Source organism: Scomber scombrus, chromosome 3 (assembly GCF_963691925.1).
Source record: "Scomber scombrus chromosome 3, fScoSco1.1, whole genome shotgun sequence".
In the NCBI taxonomy this organism is placed as follows: Eukaryota; Metazoa; Chordata; class Actinopteri; order Scombriformes; family Scombridae; genus Scomber; species Scomber scombrus.
The window spans coordinates 22,505,003-22,523,547 of record NC_084972.1 but is presented as its reverse complement, the minus strand read 5'-3'; the positions used below and the strand labels follow the sequence as shown (position 1 = coordinate 22,523,547).

The following is an 18,545-nucleotide window of genomic DNA, read 5'->3' as shown; positions in this document are numbered from 1 at the left end:
CTCTCCAAAAACTCGTAGTTGTCCATTCTTCTAAATGCTTCGCCTACCAGACTCGCTTTGCATGTGGGCATAGCCTTTGGTTTCAGCCTGCGTCCTGGTCTCCTGGAAAAGGTTGCACAGGGATTTGATTATAATTTTTTTTAATGTTTTAAGAAATTCTTCTTTATCTTTTAGAAGCGCGTCCACTGTTTTTTACCCGCACAATGGCTGACGCAAATGCAGAATGCAATATCAAGGTGTTGTGCCGTTTTCGTCCACTGAACAAGTCCGAAATTATACGCGGAGATAAGTTCATCCCAGTATTTCATGAAGAGGACACTGTCATCCTTGGGGTAAGTTATTTCTAACCCTTTTGTCATCTGTCCGTGTAGTCGATGAACGCCAACGCTAGGGGCTACACTTTTCATCTCACACACACACATGAAATACTGACCAGACAAGACTAGAGGCTGAAAGGCTTCTGACAGGGATCAAACTAAGTATATCCCTTATCAATATTGTACTGATCAGGATGTTGCATTATCCTGCCACTAAAAGGCAAGAGGCAAAGTCTGTCATTTAAGCTATAAGTCTTGCAGAGAGGGGGAAATGCTAGATCAAATTGATGAAAAGCCAGCATCTTCTCTGTCTTTGTGAAATCCTGCACAAAATCACTGACCTCCACAAGCCCCAGCGTTTTGATTAAAAAAAAGAAAAAAAGAAAGAATTAAAAAACTAATCTGTTTCTGAAAAAAACATCTGGACCCCACCTTTGTGATCCCACACTGTTCTTCATTATCTGCCTCTCTGTAGTATTGTTCTGCTGGATTTTGGTGTGTTTCCTGTCTCAGAAAATTATGCAGGATTGATTGATGTTGTTGATGCAGACAGTTTTGTAATGCATCGTTAATTCATTAGGTGCTGCAAATGTAATGAGTCATAATTATGCTCTATGGGTTGTTTCTGTCCAGTGAATGGATTTTGCATTTGTCATAATAGCAGCTGATGATTACTGTCACTGCTTTGGAACAGCAATGGAAATGAACTAATCTATAACAATGTTTATTAATCTGATGGCTACAAACCTGAGGCAGAGGTTAACAGTGTGATTGTGATCTCTCTGACTGTGACATTTTAGCAGAATCACTGGCCTGTAGAGGGGAGATTAGAGTGCTCTAGATGCAAATGTTCTCATTGTAGATGTAAAGCACCTCTGGGCCAAGGCACACCTACACACACGCACACACATACATACATGTATGTAGACTTTGACATGTTTACAGAAATTGACTCAAATGTATGTAATGAAACATGCACATGTATACTGAAGGCCTATATGCATATATTTCAATCCCATTCCACAGCTCCTGTTCTCCACCATACACACACACACACACGTATATAGACTTTGACACGTATACAGAAATAGACATGTATGCATTTAATCAAACATGCACATATATATTGTAAGCCTATATGCATGCATTTCAGTCCCATCCCATAGCCACTGCTCTCCACCATGCACACACATATACACATGCGCACACACACAACCACAAAGGGAGAGAAATCCACACCCATTTGGCCTGAGGGTTGACTTCAAGTGATGATGAAGATAGAAGAAAATCCCTTTCCACTCACTCTGTTTTTACACACACACGTAAAGACACACACTAACATAACACACACCCCGTTATATTGAAATGCAAGGCAGCATTGTTGGGCTGGATATCCCTGCTTGGCTGTCTTTCATGTAGCAGCAGATTGTCTTCCAACACCAAAATGAATGTTTATTATCGTATTATTTTGATGCTATTTGAAGATGGCAGGTTAGAACAGAATTACAACAGCTTGAACTCAGTCATTCCCACATCAATCTTGGCAACAGTATTTAAACATTTTGTTGGTGCATGTTCAGTAATGTGGATTATGAAATGATTGTGAACTACTCCATTTTAAATGTAACACTGTTCCTTAAATTATTTTATGAAAATGACTTGATTGATGCCAGTGCTTCTGGTGATGCAGTGGTTTCTACTCCAGGCCATAGTGTGTCAGATAGAGGAAATGCATCCTTCATACTAGCCTACAGACGATGACAGCTTGAAACTGTGAGTGTGGAAATGAATTGAAATCATATTACCCAATTAAGCAAACTGTGATCTGTCAGTCTGAAATGAAAACCCATACACTGTACTGCTGTTTTCCCTTACAACAGAAGCAGGTACCTTCAAAACTGAACATGTCTGGAAACAGAAGCGTGCAGCTCCTTTCTTGTATTTTCAGTCATTTCATGCATTTCTGCAATTTCCCTCTGTGCAGATGAATGTAATTACTTAAGCATGAGCGCAGATCTCATCTTTGTGAGTGTAATTACTTTGGAGGCGTTTATGATGTTCAGGGTTTTTTGGTGTGCAAATGTATTCTGAGTGTGTTTTTCCCCTCTGTAGCTCTGAAATACTCTGAGAAGAAGTTGCAAAAAAAAAATGGGTCTCCTGAGAGTTGAAATGCTGCGGCAGTCAGATTAGATCAGGATTTAGAATATCAGGCCGACTGGCAAGCGGGCATGCTGCAGGGACCAGGTAGTGACAACTAAGCGCTCACATTCTGACGGTTGATAAAAACAATTTACATGTGGACAGCGCTGATGGCCCCACAAATATCTGTTTAAGGGAGGCCCCTTTCCGAACTTGTTAACTGACAGAGGCAATGATTTGAGTTGCTGAGTGATGGTTCGGCTGCACCTGGATGGCAGGCACGAGAGAACTCGGAGAGATTAAAGATCTGGAAAGATGTTGTGTTGGTGTGCTCTGAATTGATGAGGGAACATCTCTTGGGTCTCATAATATTTGGGTGAGCAGTGAGTTGTGACTGATAAGATGTGCTGTGTTTTCATACCAGAGTCAAATCCTGATGACTCCTGAATCAGCTCGGATAGGAATTTTGATTACTTTAACTCAGCCCTGTAATTGAACTTGAGCCTTCCATCCTTTTAAGCATTGCCCTAATTTCAATTGAAACATTTGTCAATATAAATAAGCCTTCATTAGCTGTGAAAAAAGCAACATAACAGCATATTGATGAGCACAGAAAACACAACACACAAAAAACCTGCACTTTTTTGATGAATGAATTCGACTTCAGTACCACAAAGGTACATTTTTATTTGTCCTAACAAGGGTTACTTAAAGTGAGGCTTTGTAGCTTTTGCTTAAGATTTGCCACTGTTTTCCATTTGCCACACAAGTTGTATTTTGCAGGTTAATGATTTTCATTTCCCCAAATTCTATTCAGTCAGTTATTTAAGGACATTTTCATGTAAAATTGAGCAAAGGTCAATTTTATTTGAATTTTGCTGTGAAAACATTGACATATAATCACCTGATGAAGTTGTTAGTTAGCAAACAGTTGCCCACACAGAGAAATGTGAGTGTATTTGGAGTTATTTTTCTCTCCACCTAATGAACGTCAGGTGGACAAGTCTAATATGTTTAAGTCTTGACCAACTTCTGAGGGGAATACTAGCCTCTTTAGCTGCTAAATGGTCCTCTATATTCACCAGTTAAGCACTAATTTTGCCCGTCTGCCTTTTGATGCTGGGCAGAGACTGTACCATGGGTTTATTAGAGCTTTTTTTGCTAAAACAACTACCTGTTGCTGCTATAAACAAGACTAACAATGCAAGGGAGACTAATCAAAATGAAGTTGCAAAACAGTGATCTGAAAGATGCAAAAATGCTCTGCAGGGCTGTGGGTAAGTACAGAGAGGGCTGTGGGTTGATTTATGAGCAATCCCTTTCAAATTACACATAGTCATTTGATTGATTGCTACAATTAAGATTTTGATTAGTGAGGCTTCAGTTGGTTGCACGGAGACAAACTTGAGTAGAAAGATCTCAACTCAGTTTGCTTACACTACTCAGGCATCACTTTAGTGACTTGAACTTTGACTCACATGTCACACTGAGGATGTGTGACTTGACTTAACTTCAGGTTTGGTGACCTGACTGCTGATGAGGATCCCCTATACTGTGTCCACTTGACACCAGTATGGAATTAGTATCATGTCTCTGAAATGTGGAACGGCAGTGCTACAGCAGTACACTATATTTGTGGTCCAGTGCAGCAAATTTTATTGCACATCCCATACTTAGATAATGAGGTTTCTTCTCAGTTCCTTGAAGCACTTTCAGACATTGCAACACCATTTCTCCCATGAGTAATTTTAATGACAGTAGCAATATGTTACACCCTCTACCTGTGTGACACAAAAATGAACGTGTTTATTATAATTAGCGTGATTCTCATTTTTCTTTTTCATCTCACATGCATGGCCAACAGTTTTTGACACCATGGCCCCCTCAAGGCTCCGTGTTTTGTGACAGTAATAGCCATACTCAGCCTGTACTGCCCTGAGGCACGGCCTTTGTGTTTGCGCCACAGTGGACTGACACAGCTGTCTCTTGTATTTCACTGTCTGGAGTAATGCGGCGTCACGGGGGCCAGATTGTCCCTCCTAATCTTCTGGCAGGCGAAAAAGAGTGCCACGATGATTCACGTTTCGGATTCAGTACTATGAATAAATAAGTTATCATGGCCGCCTCAGAGGCAGTAAGATATGGAATCTCTCAGGCTATTACATATAGATATCATATGCTAGTGCCATATGAGCTGTATACAGGTTTGGTTTATTAAAAATGTACTGTATGCATTCATGCATGATACCAGTGGCTGTATATGATGAAAAGGTATGAGTTAGGAGTCTACCAACTGCCATCTCAGATCTGTGCTGTTCACTCTATGATTGTTTGTTGTCGCATCTGTCTTTTAAGTAGACCTTCAAGAGCTTCACTAGTGCTCAAGAGAGTAAACAACATCATTGCCATTCCCTGTCTCCAAAATGAAATCACTTTATGGTTCATTTGGTCATTGTTGTTGCAGACTCTTTGGATTATCTGCAGGGACATGCTTGGTTTGAATTTAACTTAAGGAAAGAGAGGATGACATCATTTATTAATACAGATTACTAGATCCTTCTCAATTTCTAAGTATGGCTGTTTTAAAGAAGTAATGGGAAATGCTTAAAATAGTCACAGTGGATTTATTCTACAGTGTCATATACTATAGGTCACTGTGTCTCTGAAACAGTGGATTCAAACTGTGTGTTGAATCTGAGTGTGTGTTGAATGTGAGTATGTGCTGACTATAGTTTTAAAAACTCTTTCTATCATGTCCCTAACCTCTGCACTGACCTCCCTGTCATCATCACAAGGAGTTGTTTGATTTTTTTGTTATTGTTGACTATGATGGATAGCGAGCAGGATCAGCTTGTTTGCATTGAAATGGGTCCCTCCGCCGCTGTTAGCAAGTCCAATTGAAATGTACGCATTAAAGAACTATTGATTCTCTATTTTCTGCACACCATTTATAATTCTATGGATTAGTTTTTCAGGCTGCTGTTCTCTGTGTCTACCACAGAAACTCATGACTGTTAAAGGCTGCTATATCCACAGCTGCTTGTTAAAAAATGTTTTAAGGAAGAATAAAGGAGTGGTCTGGTCAAAAGGTTTGCTGAGAAGAGTATATTCTGCACTAAAGCTGTCCATTTTTAGTTGGGCTTTGCTTTTTCCACAGGAAGGCATTTATTTTCTCCTGAAGCTTTTTCTGACATTTATGAAAAGAAATTGCGATCATATGGTGTGCCTCTGTTTCAGAAAATAGGCATGTAATGCTATTAAAAATTAACTGATTATTCATCTAAGACCACTTGGTTCAGAGGATGTCTGCTTATTGGATTTCTGATGAGGCTGTGGCTTCTCTTCAGTCGTGCTCGGCTGAGAGCTGATTCTCTTCTCTTCTCCTTTCTTGATTAGTGAGACAATAGGAGGGGAAAACAGCTGTTGTTGAAACAAACTGTTGACAGTGCATGTCGGGCGCTGCGTAAAGTCATCTACCTGTCTCGTACCTTTTGTTATTTATAGCTCCATTGGAGCTGTTTCTGCTCAAGGATATTTCTCTGCAATGGGTTTAACTGTCTACAAAAACCAAACAGCACCGGAAATGGAGGTCTGAAGAGCTCCCCTCACCCCCACCAGTGCACGCTTTAGTACTCTAATTCTATCACTGCAGTGCACACACCCTATCCAATTAGGCAGTATAATGGGATTGCTGTGTAGGGTCAAGATCTGCACTCATTTTTCCCGTTGGACGTCGCCATCAGAGCAGCTACCACTTGGGATCAGAGCTCATCTCCCCACTTTCTCTCTGTCTCTTTCTTCTTCAATACATGCCTCCCTGTATTTTTCCCGGTTTAGTCGTTTTTCATGGTGTAATGATTCTGTTTCTCTCTTCCTCATGACTCAGCAGCGGTTTAGGGAACATTTGAAGAGAAGAAGCTCAGCCTCATCTCATTAAGTTTGGCAGAGGCTTCTAGCAGGTTTTAATAGTGTCAAAGGGGAGACTACTGCCAATCAGGAGCCTAAACATTTGAGAATCAAGTGACTTTGGCAAAGTTCACTTCTACTAGTCAGCCCAGAGTGTGAGAACCTACAAAATGAGCAACAGCTTCGCTAAGATTCATTTGGCTACATTTCAAGCAAGAAATCAATATTCTAATCAGTACTACTTTGTGGCTAACATGTCCTATTTTAAATTGCAGGGAACCTCATTTTTCTACCCATACCAATAACATCTTCCAGCTCTCCCTCTCATCTTTTCCTTAATGTTCATATTAAACTGACACCAATTAAGTTAGCAGCCACACTCACTGGGATATTAGCTGCCAGTTCCTTGAGCTCATCTTTATTTTTATTCAGTGTCCATGCGTGCCAGGGTTAGATGAGCTTGTGCCAATCTGTCAACATATTTCTTGCCCACTTCTCTCCCTTTATGACAGAAGTGGTCTGTGACTACCAGGCTCCTAGCTCCAGGGAATGATAATGGAGCATCCTTTCCTCATTAGCCACGGCCCTGCCCAGGATACTGCATGGTCCCCATGTCTTCCCTCAGTGTCTGTGGGCAGCACATCGTAACCGATGGCACATGCTCACACACGTGTATGCACATGCCAAGACCCCAAGCAGTTAGGCCTGATAACAGGAGACGAAAGGAGCCATCCCTGCTTTCTGCATGCCTAGGACTTCTACTCTCTCAATTAATCACAGATCAGTTTATCGAACTGACACTTTAAAGCCCAGACATCTACTCTAGGTCACTGATTATTTTTAAACCTTTCTCAAGGGAGCTGTGCCTTCAAGCGCATTTTCCTCTACCATTTCTTTTTATTTGGTTAATCCAATTTACCCTGATGTTAGATGACCAGCTGAATTTTTTCAAGCTACATTACATAACAGACTTGGAAAATCTTGGCATACATACATTTCAAGCTTATTTTAATCTTTGCATGGCCCAGGATTTGTCTCAGCTAGACTTAAAAAACACTCCTCCAGGCTTTGGGTGGGGTGATATGGACAACATTGGGTTAGGGTTAGGGTTCGAGTTTTGACCAAATACCTCCATGTCAATATTGCAGCAATATTGTAAGGATCACTATTGGTGCTTTTTACACACTGAGATTTATGATAAATAATCAGTAATTAATATCAATTATCAATCAATTAATAGGACAGCTAGAACAGTCTGGTAAGTTCAGAAAATGACATAACTTTACTGTAATGCAGCCTTTAAAACCAGTAAAAGACAACACTAATGCCATATCACGATATTACAATATCCAAAATAAGACATCCAAAATATGTCTAGTCTCATATCACAGTATTGATATAGTATTGATATATTGCCCAGCTCTATCCAGGCTACAGCACCATGATGCTGCTTCTTTTTAGGTACATTGATGCTCGTTATTTGCTATTTTATTCCACCTCTTCTGAGTTACTAATTAATTCCATTTTAGGCAGACTCTTAATGCCATTCGCTTTTCTTTCTTTTTTCTGGAGGCCTCTTATTATCTAAATTACCTCGCTGCGTGGCTCTGTTATTAGTTGCAGCTGAATTACAAAGAGAATAACCATGTTGTTGACTTTTACAGTAAATTTAAATAATTGCTCACTACTAGTTCTAGGATTACTTAATTTTCCACCAAGCTATTCCCCTAGCTTCAATGGATTTAATCATTGCTGCCAGCATATACAAGTTAATAGAAATGTGTGCATATGATGATACCTTTCTGTAGCTTCTTCCATCCTACCCTTTTATGGTCTAATTTAGTATTCATTCTGTGCCATATGTGGTCATTAACAAGGCTCATACTAATGGTGCGATGCAGCTCGTTGGCATAGTTGGTGGATTACTGCATGTGTCTTCCTCTGGCACTTTTAAAGGATCTGTCACAGTGTGGAGGCTCTAAATTCAGATTTAATTGGTACTCTGGACCAGAACCACACAAAACTATTTCAATTTGACACAGAGCTAGAGATGTCTTGAGTTTTTTCTTTCAATATGTTGCCTGCATTATCTTATCACTGGAGCATTATTTCTCACCTAAATTCAGTCAATACAGTTGGCTCACGGGTTTATGTAATAATTGAATTACCAGTAGAGGAGGATTGATGGTTCGGTTAATAGCTTTGATTTTTTAACTTGGCTTCACTCTCAAAAAGAGAGAGGCATTTATGCATGTTTTTGGCGAATATCTTTCCCTCATATTTTCCCTCATAATGTGAACAATATATTCCTCTATTCGACAAATCTTTCAGATAAAACTATACTTCTGATGAATAGTGTCTATTCCCACAGTGTTAGTAAGTGTTGACTGGATGATTTTACACATTCAGAGCACTTTTTTACATTAGGACTTTTTTGAGGTAAGCTTGCCACCTGAAAAACAAGATGCTAAATGTGTTTGGCTTTTTTCACTGTTGTGCCGGAGAGACGCAGCCAGAGACAAAGCTGCTGTCAGAAGTACTCTTGTATCCTATGTGAATTAATTTTGACTGGATTTACTTATATGCAGGTTGAACTGAAAACAGGTGGCTCTTGGGTGAAATGCAAATAATGACTACGAGCCCACAAGACCATAGAAATTTCCTTTGATATCAAATATTCCCTTTGAGATGGAGAGCAGCTAATAGCTAGGCTTACCGACTGTCTGAGGTTGTGATCGAAGCTCCTTGCTCCAGGCTGAGGTCACTGATCCCAATTCAATTTAGACAACTCATTTCTTTCTCAAGGTTCATTGCTATTTTTTGTATGATTTCTTTAAGTCTGTAAGGTAAATAACTGGGAGATGTCTGCATCATCTTTGAAGTGATTTTCTCTCCTTCTTGCTCTTTCTCTTCCTCTCTTTTAGTCTCTTTTATTTTCTTCTTCTCTCTGGAGTATCTTCATTTCCAGTCAATTTGGACTGGGTACAATTTTTTTGTGTACTGTGCTGTTAGAGGTTGTTCTGCTCTCTTGGTCGTGAATGTGTGCTTTAGTTTTTCTCAACACAGTAAAGACAGGAGGACTATGTATTGTTTAAGATTTTGTGATAATATATAGCTGATACACAATATTTTATTTAATACTTTACTGACAAATATGAACCTATTAAAACTAAAACTAAAATTAAAACTCTAATTTCTCATTCTACAAGAAGTTCTACTGCATAAAATTGTATAAATTACAACGATTTAGCTGAAAAAAGTATCTTAACCTCAAGGTTAATTTAGTAGATATTCTGGAGCATTTGCTCTTATCACATGATCTTGATCACTAGATGGACTTTGCTCAGTTGTCATGGAGTTGTAAATGGTCAAATTACCATTTTTAAAGGCTTGTGACAAAGCAAGACTACAGTATGTAACTTTTCAGAGAAATAACACATTCTTCCTCCTCTAAGCAGCACTGTTTCTCAATTCAATTGACTGGGGAGTTTGGCTGCTATAGCATCACTCTGTCTAGTACGACCATTAGCTAATGATGGCTAATGTCAGCTAACATTAGCTAGATACTCCTGTGTAAGTAAGGAATCTGCTCAATTAGTGCTGCTGTTGCGCTACATTTTAGCATGTAACAGTTAAAAAATGAAATGGTTTTATGATTAAGGTAAAAAAAAAATTGCGCACCTCACCAGGAGAAATAGTGTCTACTATTGGGTTTGACATGAAACTCAAACTTAACTGAAACTCAAGTGTCAAAATAGATAATCATGGAAGAAGGAGTAAAAAAGACGACAAATCTGACCAGACATTCAAACCTACCTTTCAGTACTCCATACTCTTTTCTACAGACAGGAGCATTGAGGATTGAATATTGTTTCTATTGTTTGTTTTTACTGCTGTTTTTTTCTCTATTAGTGTCTATCATTTCTATAATTTTTTGTCTTCCATCTCAGTTAATCTGTAGTGGATTGCATTCTCACTATCAGATGTTTTCACCGTCCTCCCTGTGCCTCAAATTCTCTTTTTCTCCCACTATGCTGTTTTCCATAGGGATTTTGATGTTGTTCATTTTTTCTAGACTGAAACCCAGCAAACAAGGCCAAATCAAGGCTTCACTCTACTTTCCACTCCTCTGTCTCCTGTTTCCCTCACTCATCCTGATAAATTATGCAGAGTATTTCACTTTGATGGGGTACTAATTGCTCCACTTCACTGTGTGGATCTTTAATAAACTTCTTGACGCAGGAAAATAAGTGAAATTATTAGATTGTTAAAAGGAGTGTTAAAATGTAATCTTGGGTGGTAAACTTAAGTTCCCTTAAGGTAGAGATGAAGTTAAAAAAAATAAAAAAATAGCTACAGAAATTGGTGTGATAAGTAAAAGATAGCTGGAAGACAACTCAAAATTAATACCATTGCTATTGCAGCTCAGCATTTATCTTCACCACTTTATATCTGAGGCACTGAGAGTGGTTTTGCCCTGGAGGCATTGTGCCAGTTGACTCTGCTTTGACTTGTCAGCAAAGTGAATTAGGAAATACAGTAATGTTTGGTAATATTGTGTGACTGGAGCTTTTGCAGTTATGAAGGGTTTTCTATTGTTCAGAGAACCCCTAATGATGCTGTTATCTTGGACTCGAAGCCTGATTAGCTTGACGGATGGAGCTGACATTGGCAGCCTAAACTCCTCTTTCTTGTCACTGACACTGTGCTTGTATGTGCATTTGTGTGAGGGGAGAGAGAAGTGTTGATGACTTTGTGCGAGAGACTTATACAGAGACCGACACAACCCAAGACACACACACACACACAGTCTGATAAGGGAACATAAGACCCCTCCTCCTCCTCCTCTTCCTCTGCCCTCAGTCGAGCTTACACACCAACACCAAACCACTACAAAGGAGCCATGGAGCAAAAAATGAGCAGCAACCTCCCTGCCTGACTGTCAGCCCACCAATGTGTAGGAGGAGGAGAACACATGCCTAATCTTCTTATCATCTCATACAGCTCTCCCTTTAAAATATTTAGCTATATGTCTACAGGATAGTGGGAGGGACGCTTTGGTGTGAAACCAGATGGAGAGGAAGGATGTGACAAGAGCTAAACCTCTCTGAATGGTGTCTCTGTGTTGGATAGTATTGTTCCCTCTCAGCAAGTATTGGCAGTTACCAAATATTCACCATATGCAGAGGGTATTTTCTATGTTAGCCTTTTGTTGTGGATATTACTGCTGTACCTTAGAGACTTTCTTCAGCCAGAAAGACATTTAGGATAAAATGACTAGTGTTAAATTTTCCTGGCAAGTGACCTTTTTGGGCCATATTAGTAATGCCAAAGCACATGTAGTATGAGGTTATTGCAAAACCACTTAGGGAGGAGGTTGGGAAGATGGTTGGAACAACACGACCTTGGCAAAGGAGACGGATGTGTTTGCATCCAGTCTCCTACCAGCAATCACTGTCGCTGGTTTCTCAACAATGATTGATTTCTTTTAACCTTGACTTTGGTCATTCCCCTAATCTTAAAGGTACTCCGTGGAGATTTGAACCATAAGTAGTGATGGGCGGGTCCCCACTTTGCTTCCACATGCATGCACAAGCGCACGTGAGTGGCATGACATTCCTGCCAACGATTTCACACTACTTCACCCATCTACTCTTGACGTGTCAAGAAAAGCAGAAACGTGCTGTTAAAATGCAGGGAAGAAGATAACTGCAAACATGCTTGTAACAATGCATGTTTCAAATATTTCCTAAATTCTGCTTTGTAAATGTTTTATGAGGAAGGACAGGCACTCAACATGTTTGTTACACATCATTGATACACCCAATCTGTTTTGGTGAAACACTGAATGTACCGTACGTTAAGAAGAAAACTGCAAATGGTACCTTTAAATTGAATGTGAACAGATTAAATTATGTTTATCTGCTGTATCCCACCTAAATGCAGTTTATGTATCCTTTACACTTAACAAACATATTAAGAGCATTGTCTTCCTCATTAAACATTTACGTTCACATTTTAAAATCTGCATTATATACATCCATGTCTACAAGGGAGCTCTTCCTCTTCCCTGCTTTCTTGCTCCATTGGTAAGTTGTTTTTGGTTTTTGGTGCATTACCTCCACCAACTGTCAGTGGTGCACGTTATGTCACCCATGCATAAGATACAAACACAATGAGGACTAACTCATCAAAACATTGCTCCGTAGCGGTCAAAAACTCAGCAGAGCACAGCTCTGACAAACAGTTTTGTCTTTAAACTTGGAAGACTTAGTTATCTTTATTGGATGCATTCTGTGTATCTGTACTCCATGTCTGAGTGTGTGAAACAAGCCCTCTGGTTAGTGCAGAGCCTCTTTGGTCCCCAGGGTCTTCAACCCTGTTTATCAGCAGACCTCCATCTAAATTCAACATCTGTCCCTGCAACCCTTCACCCTCTCTTTTTTTCTTTTCCTGACTGTTGTTCATTTATTTTCTTGCCTTCAGTTGATTGCCTCTCTTGTAATATGCTCTCTGTGTTACTCCTCTGTGGGTTTTCGATCTTGATTGTATTTCATTCTCTCTGTCTCTCTTTGTTGGTGTTTATGCTGATTACAGGTGTTAGTTTTTCTACTCTCATTGCTTCTCATTGGTCAATCTCCTATTTTCCTCAGTTGTGTTCAGCTCTTTTTGTTTATTGGCTACTCTTTGCCATCCCCCAACAGTTTCTGTTGATTACTGCAGTTTTTAATTCTCTCTCTCGCTCCCTCTGTCTGTCTGTTGGTCTCTACCTCTCTCTCCCCCTCAGTGCATGTAGCCCACTGCCTCTTTGTCTGCTGGCAGACAGCAGCAGATTGCAGGCTGGACAGGGCATGTGGGTGTTTGACATCGCACACAAAGCTGAGGGCCATGAACAGTGTCTGCATGTACAAGCATAATTGGATGTATTATTTGCACATATGCACATGAACAAACACTCTGTTTCCAACTCCAGCTTCCTACATCAATATGCATGCAAATAATGACATCTGTTAAATTATACAGACAAACAAGGAAGCGTGTCTATACTGTACCTATTCTGAGAGGGCCAGAGAGAGATGCAGATAGAGAGCTTACAGAATGTCTAGTACATTTATTCCATTATCATATTTATGCAGCAAAGGAGCAGATTAGCGCTTTAACGGTGTAGCCAGCAAAACAAATGATTGGAAAAAGGTTGTTTTTCATGCAGCTTATATAACTGACTCATTTTATTCACCCCAATGAAGACCACATCATGATCCCCCCCCCCCCTCTCCCTCTTTCTCCCCCTCTGTTATTTAGCATGGTTTGCATGTGTCTACAGTGTAGCATTACAAATGGCTCATTGGGAATAGAGTCAGATTTAATTACTTGTGATAGGGAGGTTGTTTATACCTGCAGCTGTGATTAATGCACTTGAGAACACCAACTAAGCAGTTCATCTTATTAAGAAATAGAAGGAAAATACAGAGAATTGAAGCCGAGATTGTGCCAAACTGTTTCCACCCTCTGTCAGAAACAAATTCTTTTATGCAAAGCTAGAGCTGTAAAGTGGGAGGTCATTGAGGTACTGTTCCCACTCAGTGTCTTACTCTGCAGTAACGCTGCCTGATTTTTAGCTACAGCTCTTGGGAGTGGCACAAATTGCATTTTTTTGCTTCCTTAGTTGCGGCTTTTCTTAATAAAATAGGTTAGCACAGAGGCACTCACTGGCAAGAGAAAAAAACATCAATATAATGGCCTCAAAATAATTACTTTTGAAATGGTGGGAAAAAAATCACAAGGACAAACGTTCTTGTTCTTTTTATTAGTCTTTTTCTTAATGCAGGTGATTTCAGTGCCTCAAAGCACTGGCTGAGTGAGTGAGTGAGCTGTTGTACCAGACAGCATGTTAAACCATAGCAACACTGCAAGGGATCACATGCTGCTGTGTATAACAGTATTTATATCTCATTTTCATTGTACTGAACCAGATGAAAATGCAAGTAAACTGAAATGTTGAACTAATAAAGTCCAATTCCACTAGTTTATAGGTTCAATAAAAACATTTAGAAAATATTGGTGCCCTTATAAAAAAAAATGCATGTGAAAAGAGAAGAAACATGATGAATTATGAGTTAGACTACAAAGTATCCATCTATGCAAGCCTGGAAGACAACTTATTATTCAAGCCACTTACAAATGTGTGTGCTTTGGGATTTTGTGTCTAGCTGGTTGTTGACTGTGTTATTTAAAAGGTTGAGAAGCAGCGGTGCCCATATGTAATACTTGGGGGTGCAAGGGATTATTGGCATATTTTATCCCAGACTACTGGTGCGATCATAATTACGGTTTAGAACATTCTCTCAGGTTGTATGGCTATTAGGTTAAATTCAGAAACACATGTAATGGGAGATTTCCATTTTCTTTGTGGTAGATTATGTTCATTGAGCATGATGACTGGTCAGTGTGTTAACATCAATTACAAATAATTACAAGATGGCGCAGATGTGTGGCAGCTTCTTGGAGCACCACTCACTTTGTGTTCCCCTCCATGTTTAAACAGTTTTTATCCCTCACTTTTGTTTTTTGTGGTCTTTAATTCTCTTTAGGGGTCAGTTAAGTTTGTGTTATCTTAATAACAGCAATAACAATGGATTACCCACATAGGAAAACATCCCTTTTTCCATGTACGGGGGCAAAAGCAGAATAAGACACACAGCATTTGTATAGATTAAATGCATTGCTTATGTAACATAGCACTCCCACATCCTACCATAGACTGTGTGCTTCCCACCACTCACTATGCAATCCTTGTGACATGATCTAAATCTGCTGATCTGTGTGTTCAATATAAATCCGGCCCAATGTACACCCAGATTACACAAGCAACAGTAAACCTTTACTGTCAGTCATGAGATGGATTACTGTTTGAGAAGTCTCCAGCTGTTGTGAAAACACGCTGTGGACATTAATGAGTCATGTTTCTATGGTTAGTAATGTGTCAAGACCCCAAATGAGTGTGATGTCTGGTTTTCCTTACTGTTAATAAATCAGAGTGAAACAGCACTAAAGTAATTTGACACAATGCATATGTCGATAATCAAACAAACTAATTGGGCCATTCTGGTCGTTGAGTAGCTTTAGAAAAAAATTTGTAACATTCACGGTTTGATTCTATGCAGTTCAAATCTGCCAGCCTGTTTTTCAAGAGAGTCATGGTTAGAAAAAATAAATATATCTTCTTAATATGGAGTCAGCAGCTGGCCTTCTGAAACACTTTCACAGTTTTCACCTATGATGACATAATTAAAGATTTTCTCTCAGTGCAATGAATACCAACATCAGACTGTCCTCAGTGGACGGGTTATGGGTTAGGGATTATAGGAATGGGATGATTACTGTCTGTTGATTAGCTAACCGACTGTTAAATGTAATTGTCCTTAAAAGGGCAGATGGTTATTGCCACATGAACTGAACTGCAAACCTTAACAACTCGAATATTGTTAACAGTGAACCCTACTGTAAATGGTCTCAATCCCTTGCCTCCTGCTTTTCCTTAATTTAATTTAGATTTTATATAGCTTTTTTTTTCTCTTTCCTCCTACCTTCCTTTTGAATTATGTGGTTGCTTTAGTGATTAATGTCTTTTGTGCTCATTTTATATCAAATGAAAATAATAGGAATAAAAGCTTTTAATATCATAAGCCAAAAATATCATTAAATGTTTTTGTTTTTTTAATTAACAAACAAATAGAAGAATTAAGTACTAGTCACTAGTCTGCTGGGGTAAGCTTGCACAGAAATGCTATCAGAGTCACCATACAACATACCTTATACCATTAATGCTCAAAATATTAGTCATTAAACAAATACACAACAATTCAAGAGTGAATTTTTTTTTTTTAGAAAAACTTGTCTTGTTTTTACAGAAATACTGTATGTTTGGCCAGTTCTATACAGTATTTCTGCCCCTCACAGTGGATTTCCACAGGGGTCTGTGGGTGGTCCAGGCTGGATAGCTGTCAGCTGTCAGCACATATATATGTATGCCTACTCCCACATACAGTATAAACTCACTGTACCATACATAAAATTAGACCTGTTAACAGTCTAGCAGGTTTTATGAACAAGACGAGACTGAACTCAGTGCTCCATGACTCCATGATCTTCACAACCAGAACTTGTCTGATATGATACGAGTCTGTCTGATTGTGTGGTTCACTAGATATCTGGCTAATAACTGGCTTCTCAGCTGGATGATGCTAGCTGACTAATTAACTGGTTGAGTGGAGATTCAAGCCTGTCTGGCATTTTTCTGGTCGTGATTTGTTCATTGGCTGGTTTGCTGACTAACATCCCGGTTAAATGACCTGCAATGAGCAGAAAAACAGATTTGTTTGTTTTCCATTTGCTTCTTGTGTCTTTTTCACATGTAGCCATTGGTTTCAGGTCACATGTTTTCTTCTGCTCTCACTGCATTTCCACTCCTCTGGTCTACTCCTCCACTCTACTTCTTCTCTCCACTCCATCACTTTACGTTGCCGGTCCTTGAACGCTGTCTCTAATGGCTTCACTTCAGATGTGATCGCTCTCTCTCTCTGTCTCTCTTGGGGTCACACCAAGGCTCTAGGCTAGGCTGCACTCATTCAAAAACACCCTCTGCTCTCTCAATAGCACAAAATACACACAAATACAAGTAGACACACACACACACAGGCATGGGACGCACATCACTCAAAAGGAGACAGATGGGCCCCTAAATGTGATATATGGGCTGCTATTCAGGTCTAATACACACAGATGGACACAGCATCCATAAAGCATGTTTACTTGTGCGTAAAGGAAATATTTATGTGCTTTTTTTTATAGTGCCAATATGGCCTTACATAATGTTTTAATGATAAACATGATGTGTGAAATCTCTCTCTCTCTCTCTCTCTCTCTCTCTCTCTCTCTCTCTCTCTCTCTCTCTCTCTCTCTCTCTCTGTCTGTCTCTCTCTCACACACACACACACACACACACACACACACACACACACACACACACACACACACACACACACACACACACACACACACACACACACACACACACACACACACACAGTCTTGTGCTCAGCTTCATCAGCTTCCCAGGGCAGATTTTACAGCGAGTCACAGGGGGAGACGAGGTGTTGACAACAAGCTAAAGCACTCTCTAAACTGTCTGTGTTTTTTAGCTGACTGTGTTTGTGTTGGCTTTCACAGGGGAGGTCCTACGTGTTTGACCAGGTGTTCCCCACCAACACCACCCAGGAACAGGTCTACAACACCTGTGCCAAGCAGATTGTCAAAGGTGAGTCACTACACATTTAGCCTCTTTTGACCAAGACACAATAGAAAATCTGAGCGGGAAAGCCGATACACCTTGAATCCCTGGGTTATTCCAATCGGATTTTTCAGTTTTCACTCCATACAGTGCCTGCATGAATTAGCAGCTCCTTACAGGCAGTGAAACATTTTTTTCCCATGACATGATATAGTCACATGACCTACAGGTATGCAGCATCAAAATGTGCAGATTAACAAGATGCATGCCTATCACAGCATGGTGGAACTGGCATATCCAGAAGGCCTGAGATCAAACGGAACTAACACCCTAGAGAGTCAAATCTTCTTTCCTTCACCTTTCCCTCCGTCTGCATCTCTCTTTTCACCCTTTAGCGTCTCATTTTTTTGTGCCACCTTCAAAGCTAGCGTGGAACTCCATTGAACTAGTTCTTGATGGAGCAAGAAAAAGAGATTGATTTTTCGGGGGAGATTACTTACCGAGTGTGAGATTACCATGTAGGCTGAGGAAAGAAGAAATAAAACTGCAAGACGAATGGCAGCACAGGCAGGGCTGGAGGAACTCAAGGTTAGAGTTTTAACAAAACGAGGGAATGACATGAAAAGTGAGATTTAAATGTGGCAGGATGAAAGAATAGCAGAGAGTGCAAGCGAGGCCAGAGAGGGCTGCTATGGTCTGCAGTAAAGTGACGTGTATCCGTTTTTACACTTTGTCTATTTCTTCTGTTTTTGCCTCTTTCTTTGCCCTTTTCACTATCTTTCTCTCACACTTATGCTGTCCTCCCTCTGTATCGCTTTCCGGTCTGTGTTCCCTTCAACTGTGGTCTCTGTCATCCGGCAATCTTGTCTCCTGCTTTCTTCATTTCATTTGCA

At 39.9% G+C, this 18,545-nt stretch overlaps 1 protein-coding gene across 1 annotated transcript in view; it reads left to right on the top strand.

The window, feature by feature from the left end:
* The first annotated feature begins 203 nt into the window (after positions 1 to 203).
* kif5ab (kinesin family member 5A, b) overlaps positions 204 to 18,545 on the top strand; it is a 60,355-nt gene continuing 42,013 nt past the window's right edge. Inside the window, exons 1-2 of the mRNA XM_062415538.1 lie at positions 204 to 332; positions 17,592 to 17,679. Coding sequence (XP_062271522.1) covers positions 204 to 332; positions 17,592 to 17,679 — 217 coding nt within the window. The remainder of the gene's footprint in view (positions 333 to 17,591; positions 17,680 to 18,545) is intronic.